At 40.7% G+C, this 19,840-nt stretch overlaps 1 protein-coding gene across 1 annotated transcript in view; it reads right to left on the bottom strand.

The window, feature by feature from the left end:
- The window catches only part of LOC127636909 (protocadherin Fat 3-like), a 70,019-nt gene that overhangs the window by 29,186 nt on the left and 20,993 nt on the right, over positions 1-19,840 (bottom strand). Inside the window, 12 exon segments of the mRNA XM_052117703.1 lie at positions 538-930; positions 2,427-2,660; positions 3,507-3,660; positions 4,089-4,285; positions 4,803-8,897; positions 9,125-9,335; positions 10,217-10,492; positions 10,931-11,067; positions 11,928-11,999; positions 12,823-13,033; positions 13,160-13,474; positions 19,595-19,656. Of these exon segments, the coding sequence (XP_051973663.1) occupies positions 538-930; positions 2,427-2,660; positions 3,507-3,660; positions 4,089-4,285; positions 4,803-8,897; positions 9,125-9,335; positions 10,217-10,492; positions 10,931-11,067; positions 11,928-11,999; positions 12,823-13,033; positions 13,160-13,474; positions 19,595-19,656 (6,357 nt within the window).

The following is a 19,840-nucleotide window of genomic DNA, read 5'->3' as shown; positions in this document are numbered from 1 at the left end:
ATATCTTTAGAAGTAATTTGATAAGTGTGAGTGAGAAATAGATCAATATTTGGATAAAAGTGTCTGCCAAATGAAGAAATTTTAATATTTAATTCATTTTATTACTATAAATCTCCACTTTCACTTTCACTTTAAATTTGAAAGTGGAGATTTAGAGTAAAAAAAGACTTGAATATTGATCGGTTTCTCAGTCACACTTCTCATATTGCTTTTGAAGACATGGATTAAACCACTGAAGTATTATGGGTTACTTTTATGTTACCTTTATATGCTTTTTGGATTTTATATGCTTCAGATTTCTGATCACCATTTATTTGCATTAAAAGGAGCAACAGAATTGAGATATTCTTCTAAAAATTTTCAAAGAAATATTTGTTTTTTCAGCAGAATAAAGAAGGTCAAACGCATCTGGGATGACATGAGGGTGAGTAAATGATGAGAGAATTTTCATTTTTGATTGAACTATCTCTATACAATTTCAGACCAGACCCAGCATACAAAATTTTCTATGCAAAGAAACGTTGTCTTCCACCTTACCTGTAGAATCATCAATGGAAAACTTCCCCAGCTCATTTCCAGACAAGAATCTATAGTAGATTTCGGCATTCACTCCATTATCATCACTGGTGGCAAAAACACGTAGCACTTCTGTTCCCACAGCAACATCTTCAGGCACTGTGACAGAGTAATCTTGTTTCTGAAATACAGGTGGGTTGTCGTTCACATCCAGAACAATAATGGTGAGATCCACCTGAGTGAAGAGTGAGCCGGAGGCCCCTGCTCGGTCAGCAGCCTTGATACTGATCTGATAAGAGTCTTGCACCTCTCTGTCCAGAGACTTCTCCAGAATCACCACACCAGAGGATGGGTCGATGGAGAACACTCCACCGGCCGAGTCAACAAGTGAGTATACAATCTTCCTGTTCACACCTGGGAGAAGACTACAAGAGCTAAAAGGAAGTACAGTAACCCTAAGAGTATTTGGACACTTAAAGGGAAAGATCACCCAAAAATAGAAATTCTATCATTTACTCACTCTCTCCTTGTTCCAAACCCATATGACTTTCTCTCTTTTGTGGAACATGTTACGCCGAATGTTAGGGTCTGACAGTCTCAGTCACAGTTCACTATCAATGAACAATGAAAGTGAATGGTAACCTTGAGTTTCCAGTCCCTAATATTTTGCCTAAAAGAAAGAAAGTCATAAAGGTTTGGAATGACATGAGGGTGAGTAAAATTTTACTTTTGGGTGAACTGACCCTTTAAGACACTTAAAAATATGCTTTAAAATTTATGAATTTAAAGGGATAATTCACCAAAAAATGAAAACTCTCTCATTATTTACTCACCCTCATGCCATCCCAGCTGTGTATAACTTTCTTTTTTCAGCAGAACACAAGCAAAGATTTTTAGAAGAATAGTTCAGCTATGAAGGTCCTTAAAATGCAAGTTAATGGTGATCAGACCAGCTCCAAAAATCACAAAAAGGATTACATAAAAGTAATCCATATGACTCCAGTAGTTAAATTTACTGTATATCTTCAGAAACAATATGATAGGTGTGGTTGAGAAAATTTTTTTTAATTCTAAATCTCCACTTTCACTTTTACATCTGAAAGCCACATGTGGTGCCTGTTAAGTTTCACTATCACATCTGAAAGTGAAAGTGGAGATTTAGAGTAAAAAATTACTTTTTATCTTTTTCTCACGCACTCGCATATGAAGATATAGATTTAACCACTGGAGTCATATGGATTACATTTATGTTTCTTTCTTTCTATGTTTTATGTGATTTTTGGAGCTACAATGGTCTAGTATGTACACTTGCATTGTATGGACTCACAGAGCTGAGATATTCTTCTAAAAATCTTTGTTTGTGTTCAGCAGAAGAATAAATGTCATACCCATCTGGGATGGCATGAGGGTGAGTAAATGATGAGTGAATTGTAATTTTTGACTATCCCTTTAATTGCATAAGTTAACAAAATTTAAAACCAAGTGGTATTCACAAAGAAATTATAGATCTTTCCTCAGAACTAACACGTAGAACACTTCTTAACCTTTAATGGTTTTCCCCTTTAATTTCAGAGTGTCCAAAAGCTTTGTCCTATTTTTTAACTGTATATAGTGTCTAAAAATTCTACAGACTACAAACTTCTTTTGTGACAAATAAGTGCTTGAGCTTTTTTTTTTATAAATGGCACTTAGTTTGATATTTTTGGTCAACTGCAATGATACACATACATTTTTATGTGTGGTTTAGGTATTGACATACGTTTTGGGACCACTATAGGAAATATTTAGCAAAAAACAAAATCAAATTCCAATTGTACATCTATAATGTTTCTCAGTATACAAAGATTGTTTTAGATCATTTGCTAGATGTTTTTGAGTAAAGTTTATAAACTGATTTTTGAAATACATACCTTCATCTGGATCATTAGCCAGAAGGCGTGTGAGCAAAGTCTTGGGCTGCACACTCTCATATACACTCGTCATGAACCGTGTGAAAGCAAATAATGGTGCATTATCATTAACATCCAGAACAGTCAGAGAGATTTCAGAGCGACAGAACAGCCCTCCACTATCTGTAGCCTGGGCTATCAACTTATAACCTGCGGTTCTCTCACGATCCAATAAAGAAGCAGTCTTCAGCTCACCTGGCACAGAGACATCAGAAATGTGCAAATGTGTCACATGCTGGATTTAAGAACCATGGACAAGAGATGTGAAAGCATCTAGAGTACAAACAAACTCTAGGAATATTAATAAATTATAAACAATGATAGACGATGGCGCTAAATATTTTTCTATCTTGTAAAAGTTTATTTTAATCTAGTCTGATGACATCAATGAGATAATTACCAATTCATTGCCATCTATTAAAAGTGCATCTGAAAAAGGCATCTGAACACTGAAAAAATGACCAATTAACTAATTAAACTAATTAAACAAATGAAAGGTGAAATGTGTCATTTTTATGATAAAATTCTCCTTTCCCAGCTTAAAAGGATTGTTCACCCAAAATGTTACATTCTGTAATCATTAACTCACCATAATGTTGTTACAATGATCTTTTTCCATATAATGAAAGTGAATAGTGTCTAAAACTGTCATACTGCCTAACATCTCCTTTTGTGTTTCATGGAAGATAAAAAGTAATATGGGTTTTGAACAAAATGAGGGCGAGTAAATGGACAGAATTTCATTTTTGGGTGAACTATCACTTTAAGAGAAAATTTTAAGTGTAAACACTGTGGCTTTGTACCACCCACAAAACTCTGTTTGTTTGATCATTCTAAACAGCCTTAATGGCAACTTTGGTTCGACCAATGGTATAATTGTTTGGTTTTTCAGAGCACTCTTTATTTTTGCAATTATATTTTGTTACACTAGTGGCGCAAAGCAATTACACACTTCACCTTTAAACTACAAGATGCTGAAAAGGTGCTAAAAGTGTCAAAACTGTCTAAAAGCATATGAAACAGAAATATAAACAGAAATACCAGTATTTGCATCCATATAAAAGTCTTCAACGCCAATGCCAAACAGAGAGTACTGAATTTCTGCATTGACACCAGCGTCCAAGTCTGTCGCTCCGACTGTCAGAACAGCTGTATTAATGGCCACATCTTCGGGAAATGAAGCTTCATATTGTGCCTATAGAGATTATAAATATTTATTTTGTGCATGATTTAAAAAGAAGAAGCGTTGAATTCTTAAAGGGATAGTTCATCCAAAAAAAGAACATTTGTCACTATTTACTCACCCTCATGTCATTTAACCCCATATGACTTTCTTTGTTACTTGGGACACAAAAAATATTTTGACAGCCTAAGTCACCATTCGCTTTCATTGTATGGAAAAAAGATACAATGTTTCCACAGAAGAAAGTCATTTGGGTTTGGAACAACATGTGGTGAGTAAATGATTTCTGCATTTTTGAGTGAACAATCCCTTTAATACAAAGTGTTTTTGCATGCCAAGTCTTTGATAAATTTACATTAGTCTAGGAGCATGAAACATTGCAGTTGTTGCAGTTGGTCTCTGTGAGATGACAAATGTCAGCCTAAATCAGTTTCACTCACCTGATTGCAGATGGGGCTGTTGTCATTGGTATCCATGACAGTGACCTCCACGCTTACGCGGGTTAAAAACAGGCCGTCACTGGCTGTGATATTGAGCAGATATTGATCCTGCTCCTCTCTGTCCAAAGGCCGCTTCACGAAAACCTTCCACTCCCCCTGAATTGGAGCCAGAGCAAACCTCCCCTTGGGATTTCCACCTTAGTTGGATATAGACACAGAACTCAGATAAATGAGAAAAGTAACACTTTGTGACTGCCTACAGAGAGACCAAACTATTGTATGCCATTTCTATAATCACATTATCATGCCAATACAAGGGTGAGGAAATTATGACAGAATTTAAATTTTTGGTTTGTTTTGTGTGAAACAAGACTATTATGTTTCATAAAATGTACTGAACAAATAAAATTACGATGTGTCCTAACACCCATAAAAATAATGCTGAGAGTAAACTAAGTGGTCCAGCACACACTCATGGACCATTTTGGAGTGTGTGTATAGTAAAGTATGCTAGTTAGCTAAATTCTAACAAACTGCTCACATCTTCAGATGGGCTTTAAACAAAGTAATGTGACACATGAAGCAGATGGCTCTTTACTCATATAGTGTTTGCACACTTGGTTCATTAAATTAAACCCTTTCAATGTGATTATCTTGCCCACAGAGCCTCCATGAGCCATAAATCATCCTCTACTGGCCTACTTTAATACGCACCTGTGATATGGAAGTTGACAAGCCGATTCTGATCAGAGGTGTCCCCGTCACGAGTGCTGAGCACCGACACCACCTCGCCCAATGGGTCACTCTCTCTCACAGCACCCCTGTAGTACTCCCTCTCGAAGGTAGGAGGGTTATCGTTGACGTCAGCTATTGCAACAGTCACTATGGTTGTGGAGGACAGTGAGATCCCCTCGCCTACATCAGAGGCCACCACACTGAACGTGTATGACGGGCACAACTCATGATCCAGGTCACTGAGAGTGGTAATCCAACCGGTCTTGCTGTCAATAACAAACACCGCACTAGTGACAGATTTAGATCTGCTAGCCTTTTCCTGCTCCTGGTTTAGCGTTGGGCCGAGACTGTAAGTAACCTGTCCGTTAGAGCCCCAATCAGGGTCTAAGGCTCGTACCTGGATAACCCGTGTACCCCTAGGCATGCCCTCCATAACCATGGCCACATAAGAACTGGTTTCAAATGATGGTTTGTTGTCATTCACATCCAGCACCTTAACTTCAACATCCACTACAGATATGGACTCAACAAGTGACTGTCTCATTGTGGCTGAAACTTTGAAGCGGTAGATGTTGACAAGTTCATAGTCCAAGGGGTTAACAAGTCTGAGAAGACCTGTTTCTCTGTCCACCAGAAATGTCCCACCCTTGTTGCTCTCCGCAGTCTCACCATTTACCACAGCAAAAGAGCCAGTTTGACCTGGACTAAGGTACACTGACCCCAAGGCTGCGCCAACTGGTGTATCTTCTGGGATTGTGTAAGAGTACTGGGGTTGAGTGAAGGAAGGCACATTTGCATCAGGTGGTAAGACGTGGATAAATGCAGACACAAGGGAATGTTTGGCTGGGATTCCTCCATCAGTAGCTTTAACAAAAAAGGACAGTACTGTTCCTCTGAGATGTGCCATGCTTCCCTTTGTGAAAATCCAGCCACTGTCAGGCTCAATCTCCAGCACATCTACTAGAGGCAGCCTTGCCTCGCTGTATAGCGAGAAGCTAACTCTGCCATTGTCGCCGGCATCTGGGTCCTGTGCTTGGATCTGAGTTACTAGTGATCCCATTGGCACATTAGCCTTTATGCTAACCCTATACTCCACAGCCCTAAAACGTGGTGGATTATCATTCTCGTCAGTCAGGATTACCCTAACCGTGCAGAAGGATGCCCTTCCTCCCCCATCAAGAGCCATTACGGTTAGCACAATGTCTCTATTTCCAGGGTTCTCTCTGTCCAGTTTCTGTGCTGTGGTGATCAGGCCATCAGCTCCAATGTTAAACTGAGTCTTTCCAAGGTCATTGATGAAGGAGTATGTGATCTGACCAAAGATCCCAGAATCCTCATCTGTGGCACGCACCTGAAGTACTCTGGTACCTTCAGGGGCATTCTCCCGAACATCAGCCAAGTAGAACCTTTGGCTAAATATGGGGCTGTAAAGGTTGGCCCCCAAGACTCGAACGTTCACCTGTGCAGTATTGGTGAACACCCCATCTGATACGGACACATTGAGGCTGTATGCTGGCCGCATCCCCTGTCTGCGCTGGCTAGACAAGGAGATGATGCCTGTATAGGAGTCCATGATGAAGTTCATTTTCTCATCTCCAGAGAGTATGCCATACCTCAACCTCTCTGCATCTGAGCTGTCAGCATCAGATGCTTGAATACATGTCACAATGTGCCCTCTGGGAGCCAGTTCACTCACAAACGCCTCATAAAGTGTTTGGGTGAAGGATGGTGGGTTGCCATTCACGTCATTCACCAAGACAGTGACCATGACCTCACTGTTCTGGGCCGGACTACCGTTGTCGGTTGCCCTAACGATAAAGCTGTAGAACTGAGCAAGTTCATAATCCAGTAGACGGGCTGTTACCACAAGTCCACTGGTGCTGTCAATTTGGAAGTAGTCTGAGCTGTTGAAAGCATCATAGAGTATCTCATAGTAAATCACATTATTTTTCTCAGAGTCCCTGTCTGTCGCCATGAGCTGTATCACGGCTGTCCCGATCATTGAGTTTTCTGCCAATGTGGTGGTGTATGAGGGATTCCGAAATACAGGAGCATTGTCATTTACGTCCACAACAACTATATCCACGTCTACTTCAGATCTGGCTCCAGTGAGCGTGTCCGTAGACCTGACAGTTAGCCTGTAGTAGGGTGTGGTCTCATAATCTAACGCATATGTAACACTAATCACACCACTATCAAAGCCAATGTCAAATTGAATGGAGGGATCGCCATCTACAATTGTGTATATGATGTTTTGACCCTCTGGACTGGTGGCGTTGATGCTTAAAATGGGAGAGAACACTGCAATGTCCTCTCTTACTGATATACCATAAAATGGCTTGTCAAAAACAGGCATGGCCTTGTTAACAACAGTAACTGGAAGATCAACAGCCGTGAAAAGGGAAGGGTAGCCTCCATCACGTGCAAGGACAACTAATGGGTATTCAACATTTGACAAATCTGCATCAAAACTCCTTTTAAGTGTGAGTTCACCTGTGAGCTTGTTCACCTCAAAATGGGGGTGGTCCTCTTTGAGCTCATAATACACAGCTCCATTTATACCTTTGTCCAAATCGGTTGCAGAAACTTGGAATATGGATGAGTCTGGTTTTGCATCTACTTGCACAACAGCATAATATGGAAGGCCCACAAACTCAGGGGCATTGTCATTTACATCCTCAACTTCTACTCTCACGGTTACTCTTGCAACCCGCAGCTGGTCGTATTCTCTGCTTGCTTCCACCACCAACTCATACAGTTCCTGTTGTTCTCGATCGAAAGGAACTCCTGTGGTTTGAATGACCCCTGACGTAGGGCGAATTGTAAAACATGTTCCTGCATTTAAAAGAGTGTACTTGAGTGGCTCATTTAGGTGGTTTCCAACAGCACTTACAATGCTCACTATTGTAATATTAACACTGTTCTCCAGCACAGAGGAGGAGTACGAGGTCTGACTGAAAACGAGGCCACTATCCATAGCCTCCCTGACCATTACGGTCACAAGAGCCATGCAAAAGTAGCGCCCATCTGACACCTTGATATTGAAACGATAACGATCTTTGGACAGTTTGTTGTTTTTGACAATAAGGATGCCCGATGATGGATCTATTTCAAAGTGCTCCAAGTTGCTATCAGCTAAGGAATACGTCAGATCAGTGGTCATGTCTGGATCGGTGGCTTCGACTCTCAGAGCTTCGACTCCGATATATGTTGGAAGAAGCAAGACAGTGTCATACGCTTCTTGTGAGAACTGTGGTGGAGAGTCATTGATGTTCACAACCCTGATTAGGATTTTGGCTGGCTTCTCAGCTTTTAGCTGAGGCATGCCACTGTCCCTCACATTAACTGAAAAATAAAAAGTACTGAATGTTTCATAGTCCAGCTTGGCGATGGTTCTGACAGAGCCTGTTCCAGAATCCACAGTAAAGAACAATTTAGCAGTGTTCTCCATAATCTGGAAGACCAGAAGGGCATTCTGATTCTTGTCAGCATCCGTGGCTTGAATTACCAGGGGGTTTCCATCATCACTCATTATCACAGTATTGATGGGCGCTGCCTCGCTGATGGTCCCTGAATAGGAGAGCTTCTGAAAAACTGGAGGATTATCATTTTCATCAACCACCTGGATGCTGACATTGACTCTGGAGACAATCCCAGCCATGTTGACGGCTTGGATGATCAGCATGTATGAGGAGGCTATCTCAAAGTCGAAATCCTTTTGTGTTGTGATGACACCTGTATAGCGATTTATTTTAAACTTTTTTTCACTATTCCCTTGAGTAATGTCGTAAGTTAGCATGGATCGGCTAATTGCACTGATCATTATGACGAATGTCCCGACAGCCACATTTTCAGTGATTTCAGCCTGGTAATCTTGCTGTGTAAACTTTGGGCTGGAAAGATCAGACAGTGAGATGGTGATTCTAGCAGTGGTGGTGGTACTTAAGGCTGGAGTGCCTCCATCTGTAGCTCTCACAGTTAGGGTATAAAACCCCACAGTTATTAGGTCCAGCTCTCGGGCTACTGAAATTACACCAGACAGTGGATCTATTCCAAAAATGCCTCCGGTGTTTCCTGAGAGATACAAAAAAAATGACACATGCTTGTCAGTTCGTGATAAAAAGGCACATTTCAGGTAATGGACAAATCAAAGATAAATCTTTAGATGCTTGACATTTTAAGAAAATAAGCTCATGTATCATTCCCAAAGCCAAAGACAATCAGTTTTACTCAAAACAGCGTAACAATGGAAATGTGTTCAGGGAGTGTAATAATTGAAATGCAGAGAACACAGCATTTACCTGCTTCAATGGTGTAAACGATCTCCCCGTTTCTCCCCGAGTCTCTGTCTAGTGCAATCACCTGCAAAGCTGATGTTCCAGGTGGGGCCGAGTCGAGCACCATACTATTATAAATGGTGCGCGTGAAGAAGGGAGGATGGTCATTGACATCCTCCAAAGACACAATAATTCTGGCCAGGTCTCTATAATAGGGAAATTCTTGATCTTTCACCTACAAAAAAAGAAGGAGAAGACAAAGCGACAGACCTGAGGAGAAAAACTGCGAATGTGAAAAGTTTTTGAATGGAAAAGATTTGTGGACATAAAGCAAAAAGTAAAAAAAATATAGAGAAAAAAAAGGAGGAAAATGAGACAGAAGGGAACATTTAAAAACAAAATTATATTTTGTCGAAGCATAAACTAGTCTTTTATGCTTTGCTGTAGTTATGACTTATCTTAAATAATGTATAAGGATCTTATACATTACTTAACTCATGTGTGAAACAAACCATTGGTAATTGCTTTGCTCATATGTTCTTCGTTCAGACCTAATTGTTTTTCTTATTAAATATTCCGTTTCATTCAGTAATATGTCCCATTACTGAAGTAAAATGGGTTGCAAACACCATTTCATACTGACTGCCTACAGTACTACAATTTCATAGAGAAATAAAAATTGAAATAAAAAGACAACTGCTCAAATACCTATACAGTAAGTATATAGAGCCTAAAAATTATTGTGGATAAAATTAGCAAGATAATTCTTATTGCATTATTGAAACCTCTGACTTTGGAAATCTAAACACAGTTTGTGATATTGATGAGATCTCCTCTAGAGGAGACACATCCAGTATGAGATTACAGAGGTCCTTTTCGAAGAAGAAAAAATCTGAAAAGCTGGAGACATGAGCAAAAGTCACCATTTACTCTATTCGACACGGTCTATTATACTTTTGAGAGATTATGGAGATCTCATTTGAAATGTTTCTTTCATATGGTGTGAGGGTCATAATGCAGTCTGTTCTAGCACTGAAATCATGGACCATCAACTAACTTAACAGCATACTGCAACCTCAATAAAGCTGCATAACACAAATTTGTGATGCTTCTCACCATAATAGTAAGGATGTGCTGAGTGCGGGTCTCATAGTCCAGTCGATCTGCTGTGTACATGACACCAGTACTAGGATTAATTCTAAACACCCGCATGCTCGCCGGATCAACGCTGCCATGGATAGAGTAGCTCAGCTTTGCCCGCTCATCCCTGTCCCTAGCCCGGACATACACAACTTCAGTGTCAGCCGGTGTGTCCTCAGACACCGAGACTTCATATGTATGCTCAGAGAACACGGGAGCGTTGTCATTGCTGTCCAAAACCTTTATGTAAACCTGGGAAAACAGAGGACTGCAAGTCATTTTTAACTTTTCACAGTGGTAAATTCATTTAATTTTATCAGATATCTATACAGTAAATTATCTACATTGTTGCAATATGCACTGCTGTTAAATCAACTAATGTAAGGAATAGAAAATGCATGGATATGGTTTTCTAGGACACTGCAATACTCAGGGACTCTTTGGCATAAATTTAGACTAATATTCTGTGGTAGATTATGTAGATATATCTTTTACAAAGCTGTAGGTAAAATTAGATAAGGGTTGGCAGACTGCTTAAAATCTTCAAGACATGTCATTTCTTATATATTTCAGGCGCAGCTGCCAAGAATGTTCAGATAAGAAACGTTTCAAAGTTTCTTGCAAAGTTTGCAATCTTGTATCACCTTTAAGGCACAGAGCTTCAGTATGTTTGTGTAACTAATAATATACCTGTGTGATTGCTGTGTTTGTCCCATCTGTCACCTGCACAGTCATGTTGTATAATGACTGAGTCTCAGCATCCAGAGGTCTAGCTATTACAATGGTCCCAACTCCTTTCTGAATATCAAAAGGGCCATCATAGCTACCTATTACACCAAGAAAACACAGCATGATCTAAAAAACTCATAGAAAATACATTGCATTCCCATATTTATCCAAATAAAAGGTAAAGGCTTAAAGGGATAGTTAAACCAAAAATGAATAATCTGTCATCGTTTACTCACCCTCATGCTGTTCCAATCCTGTATGAATTACTTTCTTTCGTGGAGCACTAAAGGAGATTTTAGGTAGCATGTCAGCCTCAGTCACATTCACTTTCATTGCATCTTTTCCCCATACAATGAAAAAGAATGGTGACTCAGGCTATCAGTTCCTAAATATCCTTTTGTGTTCCATGCAAGAGTCATACAGATTTGGAACATCATGAGGGTGAGTAAACGATGACCAAGGTACCAAGGTAAACATTCCACCAATCAAACTGTCAAGTAGTTTGACTTAAAAAATATTTTTTTATGTTTCACGGTGATTTATCAAAGTTTCAAAGCTTTGGAAACATCAACCGCTTTATGTTGGGATCTATCCCATCAGCCTCGGGTCTCTCATCTTCGACTCCCACAAACATCCGCGGCAGGTTCAGGCCTCTCCACGGCAGATTCTCAAATCATTAATTCAGGTCCATTCTGAAGGATAAGGGCAAACTTTCCGGGCATTTTTAGTATTCATTGCATGCATCTGTTCCAATTCCACTCAATTCCACCGCAGTTAAGTAAGATCAGAAGACCTGGAGTCTAAAAATCTCGGCACTCAAAATGTTTACAGGATTGAGCGGTTCACGTGTGCCCTGCAGCAAATCAAGTTGTTAAAGAGAGTATCTAAAAGTATCAGATAAAACAGCCAACCCTTCACACTCAGGAAAATAACTACAAAATACTGACAGTTAGCCTACCAGTATCAGAAGAACAGTTTCCACCACAGTTGCTCTGTGGGATATAAAACATCTCTCGGGAAGTTCTTCCGCCTTTTCAGAGACAGATACAAATTAATGTAAAGAAAATGGAATAAAAGAATTCTGGAAACATTTTACAATTAAACTCTATATGCTAACATTAAGCAATAATTAAAGGGATAGTTCAACCAAAAATACATTTCTGTCATAATTTACTTCATTTTCACCCTTATTTTGTTCCAATGTATCTTCCGTGGAACATAAAAGGAGAAATTAGGTAGATGACAGCCCTAGTCTCTATTCACTTCCATTGTATGAAAAAGATGCAATGAAAATGAATGGTGACTGAGACATATTTTATGTTCCACAACAGGAAGAATTTACATTTTTGGGTGAACTAACCCTTAAACATGATCTAACAATGAATAATACTTTAACATCATTTATTAGTCTAAGTTAATGTTAACTTCTACATGAACTAATACATTTTTAACATAAAAAGTTTCAAACACAAAACGTTAGCTATGAACTAACAATGGTAAATTTATCAATTTGAATAAATGTTTTTCTACTTTTTTTTTCAAATGGTTTTTCCATTTAGGAGTTTTCAAACTGCCTCCCTGCCCTCTAAGGGACTCTGTATAAACTGGGATTAGACATGTCTCAAATTCTGATAAAAGGGTTGCAAAAAGTGCAAGCCTCAATACAAAAATAATGAAAGAAATTAGTTTGACATCCTGTGGTCCTTTCAGTGACCATTTATTGCAAAAGAAAAAACATTTCATATTTTAAGAGTATCAGGCTCTATTTTGTACCCTAATTGTGGAAAGTGTCAGTGACATTAAATTTGTTTTTAACATGACATTTTTAAGAGAAAAGCTTTATTGAAACTCACCAATGATGTCAAACCATAAAGGAGTTTCTGCTTCCCAAACTGAGATCACTCCGACTGCCTCATACACTTTGGTGTTTTCTGCCACTGTGAAGTTGTAAACGGCTGCGGTAAATTGCAAGGCCTTTGACGAAGGCAATGGCTTCCGAATCCATTCAACATGCAAACGGGCTGTCGACCACTTCAGAGGGGACCCATTATCAACGGCTTTTATCTGAGCAGATCAGGGAAAGTAGAAAGAGCAGAAAAAAATTATGCTACTATATTTCCAATTGAAAATAATTTAAAAATCTCCTTAAGTGTCTGATCTTCATATACATCTGACAGCCTATCTCTTTACCGTGAGAATATCATAGCCACCAGCAGTGACCATCTTCCTGGATGACACCATGGCCGTCTTAGCATCAATAAAGAATTTGCCATCATCATTTCCATCCACAATGCTGTACGTGAGATCTGCATTGGACCCTTCGTCCCGGTCGTAGGCGAATACTCTGTATACGGGGTCACCGCGTTTATTACGGTCCCGCTCTGGAAGGCTGATGCGGTATACCAATGATGTGAATTCTGGCTTATTGTCATTCTCATCCAGAACATGCACTATCACCCAGACAGTGGACTGCCTGAAAATACCTCCTCCATCCATAACTGTAACCTAGATAAACACACATCACATTATCACATTAAAACTTGCAGTGCTATTGGACTAGAGGTCGACCGATAGTAGATTTTTGCCGATACCGATAACTAAGCTGGTGGGAAGGGTCCGATAACCACCCGATAGATTTTAAAATCGATTTATAGAATGTCAAAAAAACCAAAAATCGTATTTTTTCTTATCCATGCAGGCAAAGACAAAGAGTGCAAAATCAATACAATTCCAGATACAGTTTATTGTTCAACCAAAATGCCAGTAATAACCCCAAAAATTTCTATTTGGTGCATAACACAGGACTTTTAAATATAAACAAGCCCAAAAACACACTGTGGACTCTTATTTTGAAATGACGAAATGATGAAAAAGTCTGTAACTATAGGCATAGATTTTTTCTAGTTCCTAAATGCAACTTTTGGCACCAATTAATCCTAAAACAGATATATCGGTCTACCGATATAGATTTAGTTAATTAGACTAAAATAATTGTAATTAGTGGTTGCTAAAACATGCACCATATTTACTATTGCTAATATTTGCTAATAATTTTACTAGACCACAAACATAAACAGCACCTAAAACAATGATAAAGTGTCTTAATCTTTCAGAACCATGATGTTAGGCAGCACCGACACATGGCATTTTTACATTCATGACTGTTATAGTACCTCCAAGAGGCAGAAGTGCACAATGTTTCCTCAGATTGACGTCCTACATAAATGTCCAACATTTGGTGATAACATCTAATTCCGTTCAAGAGTTATAATCATTTAAGCAAATGTGGTCACGACTTCTTTGAAAGTTTTGGCGTACCGTTGAGACAACGTTTTTTATTGACACCAATGCTTCTTGAGGCAAAGTTGTTCAGAATGAAGTAATCTATCATATTGTATGAGTGAAACACAGCAGTTCATACAACAATTGATACACATGAAAAACATGATAGCATCTTCCCGTGGCCATTTATTTTATTTCATTTTTTTAATTTTGCACAGACCTCTTGGTCCAAGAGAAAAATAGGCCTAACACATTTCATTCCGATTTCTAACCCTATCTAATAGCTGCCAAATGTTGATTGGTCGATGGCGGCCATGTTTTTCAAGATATGAGACTGTCCTCATAGACCTTGATGACAACATGGACAAAGACACTGCATGCAAAATGTCAAGGTGATCGAACCAAGGGTTCCATAGTTGAGCTATTTTTTTATTTTTCATTATTATAGCACCACCGAGAGGCAGAGGCATGCAATATATTAATATCTCATTAATATATGAGGTCATGAGTTATAACCATTTTAGTAAAAGTGGCCACGCCCACTATGTAAGTTTTGGATTACCATTTGATGAATCGAAAGTTCAAAATTCCTTTGATAACTTTTCAAATTAGGAATCTTTCGGCACTGGTTTGGTTCCAATGGGGCGAATGGCCTAGGATTAGTTTCTTTTAATTTGTTCAAACAATCCAAAATAGTGGGAAAATGAAAGGACGAAGCCAAAATGTGATGGTATACCAAAAGAATCGCCATGACGCAAACATTCAAAGAACATTTTTTATTCCAAAGGAATTTTGTTCCTAGGCCTTATGGCCCAATATTTATGGCTTTATATTTTTTAGATTATAATAGATAATAGATTAGACTATTTGATTTAATGGAAAATTTTTATGAAATTAAAATGCGTAAATCTTCAAAATAGGCTTAAATACATATTTTATAGGGCATTACTACTTCTGCTCTAGCTTCTTTAATACTCTAGCTTATTTTTAAAACTTGGCAATGCCATCCTGCAAATATTGCATGCTCTTGTATGATAAATTGCTAGTGATGTTCCTCATTCATAAGGTGCATTGGAAAAAGCATCTGATAAATTATGTAATCTAAATTTAACAAACACCGAACCCCAAGTAATAAACTTGGGTCCATAACTCATCTAGAATAGTTTATTCTGTGCTTGTTGAGGAAAGGTTTATTTCTTCAGTCCCTAAAAGTCTACTAACTAACATCTCTTTTTTTAGTTCCACTGAAAACGTAAGCCTTTCCGGGAACCAGCACCTTATCGTGGTGGAGAGGTTTGTGTGCCCTTATGATCCTGAGGGCTGTGTTGTCTGGAGCCAGGTGCTCCTGGTATGGTCTCCCAAGGCAAAGTGGTCTCAGGTGAGGGGCCAGACTAAGAATGGTTCACACAGACTTCATGAAAAAAACGGCAAGAGGAGGAGTTACCCTGCCCGGAGGAACCCGGGGCCCCCGTCTGGAGCCAGGCCCAGATGGAGGGCTCGTCGGCCAGCGCCTGGTGGCCAGGCTTGTCACGGAGCCCGGCCGTGCACAGCCCAAAGAAGCGACGTGAAACCCCCCTCTACATCCCTTGGGCTCACCACCCATTGGAGAAACCGCAGGAGTCGGGTGCGCTACCATATGGTGGCAGTGATGGCCATGGGCCTCGACGGACCAGACCCGGGCAGCAAAGGCTAGCTCTAGGGACGTGGAATGTCACCTCACTGGGGGGGGAAGGAGCCGGAACTGGTGAGGGAGGTGGAGCGTTACCAGTTGGATCTGGTGGGGCTTACTTCGACGCACAGTTTCGGCTCTGGATCCATACTCCTGGATAGGGGATGGACTCTCGGGTGAAGAGAGGGGCAGAGCTGTCAACTGATCACCATCTGGTGGCGAGTTGGGTCAGGGGGTGGGGAAAGACTCTGGACAGACCTGGGAAGCCCAAGCGAGTAGTGCGGGTGAACTGGGAATGTTTGGAGGAGGTCCCTGTCCGCGAGATCTTCAACTCACACCGGCAGAGCTTTTAAGGCATCCCTGCGGAGGTTGGGGACATTGAACCGGAGTGGGCAATGTTCAAAGCTTCCATTGTCGAAGCCGCAGTGGAGAGCTGCGGCCTCAAGGTTTTAGGTGCCGCAAGGGGTGGTAACCCTGGAACACCGTGGTGGACACTGGTGGTCAGGGAAGCCGTCCGACTGAAGAAAGAGGCATTCTGGGATTTGTTGTCCCGGAGGTCTCCGGAGGCATTTGCAAGGTACCGACAGGCCCAAAGGGCTGCGGCCTCAGCCGTGAGGGAGGCAAAGCAGTGGGTATGGGAAAAGTACGGAGAAGCCATGGAGAAGGACTTTCGGTCTGCACCAAAGTGCTTCTGGAAAACCGTCCGCCACCTTAGGAGGGGGAAACAAGGAACCATCCAAGCTGTATACAGCAAAGATGGGATGCTGTTGACCTAAACCGAGGAGGTTATTGGGCGGTGGAAGGGACACTTTGAAGAACTCCTTAATCCCAACACACCCTCTATGCTAGAGGCAGAACCGGAGGCTGATGGGGGATCAGATTCTATTTCCCTGGGGGAGGTCACTGAGGTATTCAAACAACTCCGCAGTGGCAAAGCCCCGGGGATTGATGAGATCCAACCAGAAATGCTGAAAGCTTTGGATGTGGAGGGGGTGTCATGGATGACACGCCTCTTCAACATTGCGTGGAAATCTGGGACAGTGCCTAAGGAGTGGCAGAACGGGGTGGTGGTTTCCCTCTTCAAAAAGGGGGATCAGAGAGTGTGTGCCAACTACAGGGGTATCACACTTCTCATTGAAGAGGAACAATGCGGTTTTCGTACAGGATATCGAGGCGTAGTCGGGGTGGGGAAGGTGTGCGGTTCGGTGGGCTGGGGATCTCATCGCTGCTTTTTGCAGATGATGTTGTCTTCATGTCATCATTGGTCCGTGACCTTCAGCTCTCACTGGATCGCTTGGCAGTCGAGTGTGAAGCGGCTGGGATGAGGATTAGCACCTCTAAATCTGAGGCCATGGGGAGGTTGGCTGGAGAATTGGGGCAGCGGGGGCGGTATTGCACTCACTCGAACCGAACCGTTGACACGAAAAGAGAGCTGAGCCGGAAGGCAAAGCTCTCGATCTACCAGTCAATTTTTGTTCCTACCCTCACCTATATTCATGAAGGCTGGGTCATGACCGAAAGAACTAGGTCGCGAGTACAAGCGGCCGAAATGGGCTTCCTCAGAAGGGTGGCGGGCTTCTCCCTTAGAGATAGGGTGAGGAGCTCAGTCATCCGTGAGGAGCTCGGAGTAGAGCCGCTGCTCCTTTGCATCGAAAGGAGTCAGTTGAGGTGGTTTGGGCATCTGGTAAGGATTCCCCCTGGCCGCCTCCCTAGGGAGGTGTTTCAGGCACGTCCAGCTGGGAGGAGGCCTCGGGGGAGACCCAGGATTAGGTGGAGAGATTACATCTCCACACTGGCCTGGGAACGCCTCGGGGTCCCCCAGTCAGAGCTGGTTAATGTGGCTCGGGATAGGGAAGTTTGGTGCCCCCTGCTGGAGCAGCTGCCCCGCGACCCAACTTCGGATAAGCGGTTGAAGATGGATGGATGGATGGATGAAAACTTAAGTCGTATGGGTTTGGAACAACATGAGGGTGAGTAAATTATGACAGTAAACAATCCCTTTAACTTTCCAGTCACTTTCCACTGTGTAATGAAATAAAAAGGCTACAAAAAAACTATGAAAAACAATGGTTGTCTCCATTCATATACAAAAATAAAAAATAAACAGAAAAAAGGATTCATTCCTTAGAAAACAACCCAAAACGCCAACTCATATGACTCTTTTATAAAGAACTTTGAAGTCTCCACTGGAGATACTTGATCAGAGAGTGGTCGCAAACCAGGGGCCAGCAGCAATTGCACCAGAATTGTAACTTTCAACCCAAAGCCCACTGTATTAAATCATGAAAGCCTCAATGGAATAAATCTTTAATGGTTTTGTCTACTGTCAGCGGCACAGACTGGAGGACTCTGAGGCTTAGATCACACTCATAGAAGGCTCCTTGAGGCAGTAGATGTAAGATATGAACTTTCAAACTGGATGCTCGCTGCAGAGTGAATCATCATTTAGTGAACACAAAATCAATGGCCCTCATTCCAATCTGTCCATGTAGGCCAGGGATCACGGGGAGCCACACCCACACTATTGATCAACTCTACTGTACAGCCCTCATTGATTGATCAGTAATTTAAACGCTGCTCACCAGACTGTATGAAAATTTTGCACGTCTGCACGTTTTGGTGTTAATTAAGAGCCCTTAGTCAGCTTAAGCTCTGGTTTCTTCCTTATAGTCAGTTTTAATGTGTTTGCTGAAAAAATATATACAGAGTCATTTGCAATACACTGCTCCTTTTCAGTGCCATATTATAAAGAAATCAAATTGCAAATGGAAATACTGACGCGTTTATCTTGTGCATGCGTAAATCTATCCTCACTCAATACTATGACTGCATTCCTTTTTTTTCCATACTGGTAGCATCTGTATTTTGTTTGACCGACAACTTTGTTCCTAAAACAGATCAATAAACAAATAAGTCAGAGCTTATGAAGGGTAATAATTTTCACTTGCTTAATAGTATCTTGTAGTATCAGCATTTGTCACTGTATGTGGAATTACATAATTTCACCGTTATTTGAACTAGTAAGCCTGCCCAAGAAAATCAATGATGAACTGCATGTGTTTGCTCTTAAAGGAGCAATGTGTTTCAACCAAAAATTTAAATTGTAATTTTTTAATCACCCTGATGTTGTTCCAAACTCCTATGTGGTTGTATTCTATATGGAATAATAACAAAAATTTACATCTTTTCCATACAGTGACAGTCATAAAATAATCATAAAAGTAGTCCAACAATAGCTTTGCGTGAGGAAGAGATACAAATTTAAGCTGTTATTCCATAAAGGTTTTATTGGCTCCCAAGTTCAAATTCAAATATGGTGCCTTTAGACACTTTGCACTAGATTTGATATCATTGATGTCAAATGCCATAGGCATATGACTTTAAAGACTACATATAAATTGGAATATAGCACACAAGTCATTTTAACTTCTTTTATGATACTTCTATGGTCCTTTTTTGGAGCTGCCGAAGCCTGAGGTCAACATGAACTGTTATTGTATGAAAACAAGAGCATTTAGGCTACATTCTTCAAAACTATCTCTTTTTGTATTTCAAGGGATTGGAACAACATAACTGTCGGTAAACAATGATAGATTTTTGAAGTTTGAAATATATTTTTGGGTGAACTACAGTATCCCTTTAAGGTGTTGCCAGATCAGTAAAATATACCGTACCTCCAGGAAGTGCTCTGCTTGTTGCTCTCTGTCTAGTTTCCTTGACGTGGTGGTGATGAGTCCTGAAAAACATTCAATTCCAAAATGGAATAACGTGCAAACTTTCATGAAAATTGTGCTACGTAATCAAACTCTTTGAAATGCAAGAATCGAAGCAGATAAGCTGCAACTATCAGTATGGAGAGCAGCTCTATTTTTGACAATGATTAATAACAAGTCAGCAAGGGTGCATACATTTACACAAAA

This window comes from Xyrauchen texanus, chromosome 44 (assembly GCF_025860055.1).
Source record: "Xyrauchen texanus isolate HMW12.3.18 chromosome 44, RBS_HiC_50CHRs, whole genome shotgun sequence".
In the NCBI taxonomy this organism is placed as follows: domain Eukaryota; kingdom Metazoa; phylum Chordata; class Actinopteri; order Cypriniformes; family Catostomidae; genus Xyrauchen; species Xyrauchen texanus.
This window is presented reverse-complemented; position numbering and strand designations above follow the sequence as displayed.